This window comes from Hibiscus syriacus, unplaced genomic scaffold (assembly GCF_006381635.1).
Source record: "Hibiscus syriacus cultivar Baekdansim isolate YM2019G1 unplaced genomic scaffold, ASM638163v2 tig00113124_pilon, whole genome shotgun sequence".
Taxonomy (NCBI): Eukaryota; Viridiplantae; Streptophyta; class Magnoliopsida; order Malvales; family Malvaceae; genus Hibiscus; species Hibiscus syriacus.
The window spans coordinates 2,967,068-2,978,918 of record NW_024063444.1 but is presented as its reverse complement, the minus strand read 5'-3'; the positions used below and the strand labels follow the sequence as shown (position 1 = coordinate 2,978,918).

Genomic DNA, 11,851 nt, shown 5'->3' with positions numbered 1-11,851 from the left:
TAATTAAAATGTCAACGTGAATCCCCCTAAAACACCCTTCTCAACTTGTTTATGTACATAATAAGTGTTTTAAGGGGGGAACCCAGTTTTGTATTTTTAACTGAAATAATTGACAATATAACTAGCTGAACTAACGTTGACATTACAAAAGTAGAAAGACCATATTATCTCGAATAGAAGTACACGGGAGTAAATACAAACTTTGAGCATAATAGAGTGACCAAAACCAAAATTTGACCCAGAAATGAAACGAGCACAACTCGATTAGAACAGTTTTAATTACTAGTTCATATGAAGTACACAGCCTGCAGAAAGAGAATCCATGTTTTCTGGCAAAATATGGAAGATGAGTTACTGTTAACGTTGCATATATTTTCGGACAAGCAAACGTTAATTATTCGATCTTGTTCTTGCTAGATTCTGAAACCAAACAAACATGTGTCTTGGTTTTCTTTCTCTAAATTCAGATGAAATAAATAAATAGATTTACCATTTCAGAGTTCAGACCACCACAGATGGATAGTAGATGGTGCTGCAGAACACGTAACACGAGGTAAATTCTGCTACTGTAAGTAAATTACACAATATTATATTAAGAAAGCTGATAAATTATATATCCATTTATGTTATACACTGCGTGCATGCATGGGTAATATTTTCAAAACCATCAGTCCAAATAATTACTAATGTTAACTGAAACTCGCCAGAGAGAACGTTTTTAATTTGCCCGATCTAACACAGCCATTGAAGAAACGAAAACCAAACCAGATGAAATGAGCTAAATGGAAACGAAACACGGACTATACTAAGAGAAGACTGAGGATCATCATGCAGCGGTGGTGGTGGCGGCGGGGGGGACGGCGGCGGTGGGATTAGATGGGTTTTTCTTGGCTAGATTGTGCTTGTTGTTGTGCATCCAGACCTTTAGGACTCTTCTCTTGACACCAATCTCTTGGCAGAACTGTTGCACCACTGATTCTTCTTGCTTTTGGATTTTCCACCCAACTTTCTCTGCAAAGTTGAGCATTTTGTCCTTCTGTTCCTGTGTGAACTTTGTCCTAAACCTTTTCTTCATGAGCTGGAGTGGTCTGTTTCCGACTACCCCATCACCTTCTTCCGGCTGCTCATCGGACCCTGAAGGGAGGGATCCCATGTTGCAGGACATTATCATTTGGTGGGGCGTTGGTGCTGCTGATCTCGAGTGTATGAGAGTACCCGCAGGGTACCCTAGAGCCTCGGGTGGTAGGACACTCTTGTGGTGGTGACCTAAGAGGAGTTTCCTCCCAACTCTGCCGGTCATACCATGCAACGGATAACAATCAAATGACGACGGCTCGCCTTCCACTTCTTTCCTGTGGAAGTTCCTATGGCAGTTGCAGGCGGAGCAAATCAGTGCTTCGATTGTACCCTCTTCACCGCTCGGCATGAACTCGCCGCACCCATCGGTGGCATTTCCTCCCATGGCGGCCGCATGGTTCTTCAGGCACTCACGGTACCTCACCGGTTTCTTGTAGGGCACATGGTCTTCTATGGACAAGGAGGAAGGGCAATTGGAAAGGACTTGGGGTGCTGATGAAGGTATGATATGGTTATGGGGTGGAACATGATCATGATGTATCACATGTCCATGCCCATGCCCATGTCCCCCACCATATGTACTGTTCAAAGGAATTGGGATCTCCCCTTCTTGACTGGAAAGTTCCATTTCCAGGTAAATATATTAGTAGTATTTTATTAGGGACAAGAGACCATGCCTAGGACTGTGCTCTTAATACTTGGCACTGAGTCTGAGAAGCCCTTCTTTCATGAATACCCAAATCCCCATAATAAAAACTTAATAAAGAAAAGGAGACAAAGGAGAGGATGACCCACTAAAATGTCCAAAACAGGTCTACTGATAAAAGAAGAGAAAGAAGCAAAATTCAAAGTGAAGAGCTAAAACACCAATATAATAGTGTTCCAAAGTGAGTGCAACTGTGTTGACTCAGTGTTGGTCTCCCCAAGGAAAGGAAAGATCAGTGTGACTCAGTGTGGTAATACAACAACTTGTTAAGAGAATTAAGAGAAAAGAAGGGTGGTGAAGAAGAAGAGAGTGTTTGGGAAGAGGTATAAAGAGGTGCTTATAGGGTTTTCAGTGGGAGGTAAAAGGAAGAAGAAGAAGACAGAGAGAAAGACAAGAAGATTTTGCTTTGTTGCAGACAAAAGAGGAATTGAGTCGGTTTAAGTGAAGAACTCAGAAAAATAAAGGAAAATACGCCCAAAAAAAGAAGTGGGGGTGTGCTTGCTTTGCTTGCACTATCAGCCATTTAGAGAGCAGTGTGTCAGAATGGACAGACCATACTGGAATGAATGAGAGAGAGAGAGAAAGAAATACATTCAATCAAAACATACCAAAAAAAAAAAATCTTTGCTCAAATCAAACCAACTTATTTAGTTCAAGTTTTGGGATAAATTTACATTTTGATACCTGAATTTCATATTAAAGTTTAATTTGATACCTAAGTTTTTCCTCTAATCATGTATCTAAACTTAGCCTCAAAGTTCAAATTAGTATCTATAAGTACTTGAACTTGTTTTACTGGTTCAAATTAATGCATGAACTTGGTTTAATAGTTTAAATACGGGGAGAAGTTAAGATTGAACTATGAAGGAACAAGTTTACTTAATTTAAAAATAAATAAAGTCTTACAAAGTAGTTAAATTATAAGAATTAAAAAATTTAGGATTTATCAATTTTAAAATACAAAGCTCCTAAACAGTAATTAAGCCAAACAACTTTATGGTCAAGGTTAATTTTTATTAATTTTAAAATTGTTAGTTTCTTAAAAAATAATTGTAATTTCAAAACTACTTGTAATTTAAAATATAATTACACCATCAAAGTTTGGAGGAGATCATTGGCATTATCTCTCCCATCCATAACATGTGATTGTTCCTGTTAAAATAAAATATTTATTATAAGTGCTAATTTATACTAAAAATAAATTTTAGATGTTAATTTAAATTGATAGAACAATTTAAACATTTAATAGCATAATTAAATTTACATATTAAATTAGATAAAATAAAATAAAATATTAAATTGAATCTTAAAATGAATTTTTAAATATTAATGGTATATTTACCTAATCATTTTTGTATAATAAAATCCTAAAAAATATTGAACTGTTTAATATTTTCATTCAGGCACCAGCATAAGCTAACGCTCATCTTTGTCTAATCTCATGTTGGTGAGCAAGACTCGACTCGAGATTTTTTCGACTCGACTCGATTTGAGAAAATTTGACTCGTAATGACTTCGAGATGTAATTTCATAAACTCGACTCGACTCTAAAAATTTCAAGTCCAAATCGAGTTGTAAAATACAACTTGAATAACTCGAAATTTTTTGTAATCAGTGGATGAATTTTCAAGTTTGATTCTAGTCCCTTAATTCTATATGATTTATGTATATCACATATAAAATAAATATATATGTATTGTATTTTTTTTATAAAAAATCACACATAAATGAATTGTTATATATATGTATTTTAAATTTAACACCCCCAACCCGTACCCGACCCGGATACGAATACGATGTGTCACATTAACATTTCAAACCATTTACTTGTACAAAATAGTGAATAATTTTAAAACTTTTACTAAATACAAATGAATAATTACATAAAATACAATAATATGATTTTACAAAACCAATTAGAACATATCGAATTCAAATCTTAATTTACATGCCAACCACAATCATATTACAAAATACATACTATTCAGTTCTTTTCTGATCTGATATTTAGAAAGGAGAAATTGACCTGTCTTGCTTAACTTTTATCAATCTTCCTCTTCTCGGAACCTATGTGTGAAACAATCACACGCTAAGGCGTTGACTTAGTGAGGCATATAAAACATATAATAAAACCATAGAACATTTCATATAACATAATGCATACATGCACATATATCATCATTATCAACATTGACATCATTATCATAATCTCTATCATTATCATTAACCAATTTATCATATGATCTTGTACTTATCATTTTTGTATATCATATAACACATATATCATTTCATAAAGAAACACACATAACATCATATAATTACTATAACACATTTCATATCACCAAAAGCATATACATCACATTTATTGTATTTGTCATTATCTCTTTATTAACCCATGTACACATGTAATTCAGTGTAAACAATAATAACATGATATCATATAATAATGCAAACACTTTTGATATCTTTTATAAGCCCATGTACATTGCTAAGAACTCAAAGTATGCGAGTACATTGAGGTTGTGCACATAAGTTGTCACCACAGCTCGTATAAATGCACCGAAGTGCCACGTAGAATTACACCGAAGTGCCGCGTAGAGTTGCACCGTTGTGCCATATAAAATGTCCATAAGGATCACATAGAATTTCCTTAAGAATCATATACATATGCCAAGGACCAAGTATGTGTCTTAAAGGACATCATAAATGTTCCAAAGAATACATATATGTCCTGAAGGACCGCGTAGACCCTCGACTCTTGGCATGCCAACTATACCCCTAGCTCTCATATCACATAACATGGACATTATTATTTATAACATTTCACATCACTTGTATCATATAAACATATAATCTCATAACTCGTTCTCATGTAGCTTGTATATCATTCTTGTATGATATCATAGATCCTTGTATAATATTCTTGTCATATAACCCATATAACATATATTACATGTGCATGTAATCACATAGATTGTATCATATAACTTATATCATTTCTCATGTGTTCATGTAAACACACATGTCATATCTTGTTCACATATGTTCATATATACATCATATAACAAATAGAATAACATATAAATTTATACATGTATTCATATACATACTTTTATATAATTCGTATATCAATGCCCTATAACTTATCTCACAGTTTTACATAATCACTTATCTCACATTATAATTTAGTTTCATATATTTACTTAGTTCAATTTCACATAGCTTGTTACCTATATATATATTCTCATAACTTATCATCAAATAGATCACATAACATTTTCCTATAGCTTCATAGATCTTTACCATATGACTCATATATTATATGTTCATTTAAGCCCATAACTCTTCCCCATATATCTTATCTTACATGTTCGTATAATCACTTATGCCAATGTCTCCTAATTCCTATACTATTCTCATATTGTCCTATAGGTCAATGTTATTTAACTTATCTCACTTTTCATTCATAAGTTGGTTATACCAGTTCCTATATATCTAACTCATGTAATTTATATCATGTTATTATATCTTCAACTAGACCTATATCCACATGTTCATAATTACATAGCTTATATTCTTTCTCATATAATCACATATGTCCATGTCGTTTAACTTATCATTTATATCTATACCACCTAGTTTATATCACTTTCTCTTGTTATCACATAAGTCCTTGCTATTTTACATAGTTCATGATCCTATAGTCACTTATGTTAATACCACATATCACATATACATGTAATCATGTAAATTATGTCACATATAATAACATATGACACATATACCCATTTTCATGTATTCATGCACACATAAGAATTCCATCAATCACAAATCAAATAATATTTTAGGAGTCACTTCTTACCATAGTAACTCTGTCACTGGCTCATCGCAAGCCAATGTTGGTTCAATAAAATAAGTACAAATTAAATTGCACTCACCTTGGCCTCACTTAGTTCCCAATTCCACTTCTAATATTTCTTCTTTGAATCGAATCCTAATTCGTTGATCGTTCCAGAATTTGCTTATATCTGATGTCTACATAATCATTCATGCAAATAAGTATTCCAAATAGTAATCTTTTATTTCCTAAACTAAATGAAAGACTACTTTATTTCTTATTTAAGGTAGGTATCGGTACACTCCATAGTGTATCGGTACATTCCTTAACTGGTGTATCGGTACACTGCCTATGTATCGGTACACAAATTACATTCGATGTTTTCCATTTCAAGGGGTGCATCGATACACTTCCTGTGTATCAGTACACTTTGAACACTTTCTGAAAATTTGCCCTTGATGTATCGGTACATATTGAATGTGTACCGATACACACCAGCCCAGAATTCACATTTTATGGACGAAAATTACCAATGTTTTTAAAACCGGACCGGACATTGAACCTGTGAAGGTACTGGTTCACTGGTTCAACCGAGTTCAACCACGGTTGAACCGGATTTTATATAAAATAATAAATTTTTTTAATTTTACATAATATTCAAAGCAATATTAATATATATGTAACAGTTTTTTTAAGTTTACAATATTAAAAGGTATAAAAATATCACAAGTCATAACATGTATAAATGAAAAACCATAAAATCAAGTGAAACAAAATGATTCAAATCAACTATAACATAATATTTAAGGTAAAACATATTAAATAATAAATATAATTATATAACTATAATCAAAAAAATAAAATTGGGGTTTAAAAAATCATAACAAATGATGTCATTTGGTTTAATTGTTTAAAAAAAACAATCACACATGGCTAAGAAACATAGAAGAGTATCCCAAAAGTTTAAAGAGTAAAAATATGAGAACAAAACAATCCCACATGGCTAAGAAACATAGAAGAGCATCCAACTTACTTCTATAAATAATAGAGGTAATTTGACATTCAAAATCATGGAGCCTTTTGGTGAGCACAAAGCGAACTATTCTTTCGCTTCAATTGAGCTCAAATTTTAGGCTTCAATTGAGCTCAAATTTTAGGCTTCAATCGAACTTCTAAATTTTTTTTTGAGTTCGACCCTTTTCGATTTCAAGTTTTAATATTATATTTCGAGTTGATAATTTTTAGCTCGTGAGTTTTTGAGTCGAGTTGAGCTTACTTTTAAAGTTTTCGAGTTCGAGTCGAGCTCAGCAATACTCGAATTTGACTCGGCTCGTTGAACAAACGACGTTGTTTGGTTTAATTTTTTTTAAAGAAAAAAAGTGAACTGGCGGTTCAAACCGATTTTGCCGGTTTTCCCGGTTTTCAACCGGTTCTTCTGGTTCTTTACCGGTTCTGTGCTAATCCGGTTTTGGGAGTTAACCGGACCGGACAGGCCACCGGTTCACGGTTCAACCGGTCGAACCGGCCGGTCCGGTCCGATTTTAATAACATTGAAAATTACTCCTTTCATCTTATACACTTCATGTTTCTTTCTCTTTTATGTTCTTAACTCACATACATATGCTTAAACCAATTTATACTCATTTATTACATCTTAAACCTCAAAATCTTATTATCCATATAAAATTCTAGAATCATTCTTAATTTCCAACATGTTCTAAATCCAATTCTATCACTTCATATCTCGAAATAATTACTAACAATAATTCATAAAATATCTTCAAATAAGTCATTGAACTATTCAATTATCCCACTTTAAATCACCAAATTCTGAAACTTTAAAATTTAGTTACTAACCCGGATTGAGGATGTTACAGTATATGATCATAAAAACCATTTAAATTGAAATCAAATAATATCATAATATTATAAATATTGATAATTAAATGTAAACACAAACTCGAAAATTCAAAAAAAAAAATTCAAGTCAATTTCGAGTTGTAAAATAGGACTCCCCAACTCAAATAACTCGAAATTTTTTGCCTCGACTCGGTCGAACGCTCACCCATAATGATGCATAAAATGATGCTATGGTTCTCAAATTTAGCATAGATTTGTGAACTACTCTTCATTTCCTCTTTTATTTTTCCAGTACAAATATAATATATATTGTGAAACTAGGGTCAAGTTAACTTTTGTTTTTCAGTTTTAGAAATAAATAGTTTAAATAAAGGGTGATATCTGATCTGGTCTGTACTGACTTGGAATATTGTGGAATTAATTGTGAGGTGCCATGCTTATCACGTGAATTATTTATTATCAAAGAATCCAATTTTGCATTTTTCTTATCATGATGAATATTTTAAATATTAATATAATTAAAATGCCTTAGTGTTACATATAAAATAAATTTATTAATTTGTATAATTTAAAGACAATTACAAGATATTATATATTTATAATATTATTTAATCATTAATAATGCAAATATAATTTATAAACGTAACTGTTAGAATCTATAACCTCAACTAATTAGAGATTATCCTCACTCTTACCCCAACTGTTATTCAAGTAGAGGTATGTATCGGTTCAATGTTATTGGTATTTATATATGATTTTGATAAAATTATCAATAATCGTATATGATTTTGATTAAATCTGATCATATTAAAAATTTAAAAATAATCTCTTTCTCGAACAACAATAAAAGATTATCGACTTTACAAAAAATCTTTGATAAAAAAAAATGGTAGTCGAAGCCAAATTGATTGGGAAGTGGGACATCTTGCTTCATCAAAACAGTATCTCTAGGTGTTAATTTGAGATGCAAAGTTTTTTTTTTTTTTAATTTAGTGTTGCCTTTTATTAAAATTATTGTTGGAACCACTTTATTCTTGAGTTATCCCTTTGCCTTTATTTATTCCCACACTTTCTCCCATTTCTTTAATTTTTTTTTTTGTTTCTTCATCTTTCTTTTCTTGTCTCTTCTACTAATTCCCTTGCCACTTTATCTTTCTGTTACCCCTTCTTCTTTTCATGCGTCAACCACAGCCATCACTGTGATTAAAAAAACCCCTATATTTTACAAGCATCATTAATTACCAATATAGTAAGTTTTTATATGTTAATTTTAAAATATAAAATTAATTAAATATTTGATCGATTGGTTAAATTATTCATTCTTATTTCTTTATATTCATGAATTCTAAAAATATTTTTTTATATAATATTAAAATTAAATTTAAAATTTATAAAAGAAAAATAAGGAATTAAATGTAATTTGTACTAGGTGGTGGTGGGGAGGGTCCACAAGAATAAATGTGTGTAGATGACGAAGCTTGATCACAAATTTGAAGGAATTTGGAGCCAAAATTATATTTTCTTTTAAAGAGGGGTGAGAAAAATCCATCCATCAATCCCAATCACTGCCAGCCCTAATTCCATGTGAATCATTCATTTACTGCTTTCATTTTTTTTTATTTTTACAGAGCTTTTGATTTTTAAAGTATAAATAAAGGTGATGTTCCTACTTTCTATTTTCTCCTTGGATGAAGAAGTAAGAAATTTATTGTCTTAAGTTCAAATTATATATTTAAAAAAAATAATATTTATCCTTTTCTTCTTACTGTTTTTGTTAATTTTATTTATTAATTTAATTTTTTTCTTCTTTAATTTTATTTGATTGGTGGTGACACAGATTTTAATGCTGGTTGCTGCCAGTCGATTATCTTTTCTTCTTTGTTTTTCTAGTTATTTTAATAAGAATAATTATGTCTTTGTGACATGTTCTTTACATTTATAACACGTTCATCTCTGTCTTTGTTACATATTTTTCTCTTTATTTTGGTAGCTTACGAATTTTTACCCTTTTTTATGATTTTTTTGTCGTCGTTTTTACTTATCTTTTTTTCCTCAAGGTTGGATTTCACATCGCCTCGACTGATCAAGATGACACTTATCTATTATTATGATGATCTTCCCTGTTTTGGACCCTCGAATTGATTTGGATACGCCTTTTGCGTTCGTGGATAGTTTTCTTACGTCGCTTGACTCTGATTTACGATTTGTCGATAATCTTTTAATAGCTTCATTTCTTTTGTGGTTCGTTTACTGGTACAGTCAGATTTGTTCGTATCTTTATTTTATTCGAGTTTTTTGGTTAGATTTTTTAATCTTTTTCTTCTTTAGTCCTTATGTGATGTAGGCGACTAGTTTTTGTCTCAATGGTAATAGGAAAATGTCATAATTATATTTTAGGTTTACGGTTATGGTAGTAAATCTTCATTATAATTTTGAATATTTTCTATTTTTAATAAAACTAGCGAATTTCTAAAAAATTAATATTTAGGTTTAAAAATTAAAATAAAATTGAGATTCAACTTGTTTTGTAGCGTGTATTATAAATTAATAACATTTTATAAAATAAATAGTATTCAGAATTTAACAAGTAATTTTGTTAAAGCATAAAAATACAAAAATAATAAATATTTAATTTTAAAATAAGAAATACGAACCAAGTGACCTTAAGAGTTAAAGAAATGATTGTTATTTCTAAAGGTCTAAGGTTTTAGTATATTGTCTGAAGGGATATTTGAACATTAATAGTCAAATAATTAAAAGTCTTTTGAACAAATACTATATTATAATTACTCCAAATTAATAAAAAAAAATCTTTAAAGTGAGTAGAATTAGGAGTAGTCCTAGAGGTAAAAAATTTATTCTCTTTCAATAATCCGGGTTCGAGCAACATAATATATATGTGTGAAAAAAACAATTTTGAGTTAGAATTTTTAAAATTTTAGAACTTTATTCTGAATTTATAGATAATCTATAAAGAGTCAACCCTTGATTTTGAGGGAAAAATAGCAAAGATAAAATTAATATATTTTTAGAAAAACATTGAGATTCTTTAAAAGTAATCTAACGCCCATTATTTATTCTTATTCATTCAATAAAATCTCTATTAAAATTTGATATCTCAAACTAAATTTTTTGACTTCACCTTTGTTAAAAATAATTTATTAATATTTAAAAATAAATATCAAAGAGAATAAATGTTGACATGATGTTTTCATTTTCAAAGAAGGATTAACCATATAACCAAATTCTTAAAGTGAAATATTCATTAGAATATACCTATCCCTTGACCCTCATGCATATCCTTTAATTATTTGCAATATTTTCAATCCCATCAAAGAAATATTATTGTATACCAAAGAAGAAGCTTTTGATTTACATGATAATGGATTAAAAAGTAGGGAGCTTAGTTTATTATAATATAGTGAGGGGGGGATTTGTCTTCAATCCAAACAACACAACATAAAGCTGTCCCTCATTAATTTTATCACTTTTAATCTATTAAAACAATCAATCCCCCCCGCCTTGACTTAGGAAACCAAAACTTTCTTCTAATATATCAAATCATTATCCACTGGGATCTTGTTGATGTTACTTGTTATTAAAATTAGGTTTAATCGGTAGAAATTAGTTCAAGTGGTAAACAAGTTATATCGTTTAAGTAGGTATTGAGTTCAAGTTCTTCTGTATATAAAAATTTTTCGCTGGATGACTCCCATTAAAACCAGATGTAAAGTGCGAGTAGGTCCGAATTAGTCGGGAAGAAACCCTAAGAACGAGAAGGGAAAAAAACCAGATATAAAAAAGTTGGTTAAGCTTGAAATGTCGAGAGAAATGGGAAATTTCTTTTCTTCTACTATTAGGATTCGGACCAACCCACCAAGCATTGTGCCTTAACTCATCTTCCACTCATTGCTATTTAAATGCTTTTCTTCCAACTCTATATTTTTATACAACCTTTGATCATTAGTTTCCTTCTTCTTCTGCACATGTCCGAATATATCTAAAAACTTTAATCAAATAAGTACTTATACTAAAAAACAGGGACTGGTTAAGGTCTAATTTATCAAATTTCAAAACTAAAAAGGACCTAAGATAAAAAATTGAATTCAGTCATCTAATTTGATAAAAAATTTAGATACTAAATTAAATAATATAATCAAATTTATATACTAAATCGAACTTATGTCATAATAGAAAATGAATTGAGATTTTGCTTCACATGCAGTTAATGTTGATAGCTTATGGACCACCACAACATGAAGTTGGTGGACAAAATGGGTGTAAATTTTGAATCCAAGCAAAGAGCGAAAAATTAAAGAGGGTGAGACATATCATATGCAGTTTTATGATGAGCAACCCTAAGATATTTT

At 30.7% G+C, this 11,851-nt stretch overlaps 1 protein-coding gene across 1 annotated transcript; it reads right to left on the bottom strand.

Moving 5' to 3' along the window:
- Window positions 1–742: 742 nt before the first annotated feature.
- Window positions 743–2,111, bottom strand: LOC120185672 (zinc-finger homeodomain protein 4-like). Its single transcript, XM_039189836.1, has one exon. The coding sequence runs from the start codon at window positions 1,703–1,705 to the stop codon at window positions 827–829; it is 879 nt and encodes a 292-aa protein (XP_039045767.1). The 5' UTR covers window positions 1,706–2,111; the 3' UTR covers window positions 743–826.
- Window positions 2,112–11,851: the final 9,740 nt, after the last annotated feature.

What these genes read in the sequence shown, in the direction of transcription:
- LOC120185672 (XM_039189836.1), bottom strand. Translation starts at nt 1,705, where the DNA reads ATGGAACTTTCCAGTCAAGAAGGGGAGATCCCAATTCCTTTGAACAGT.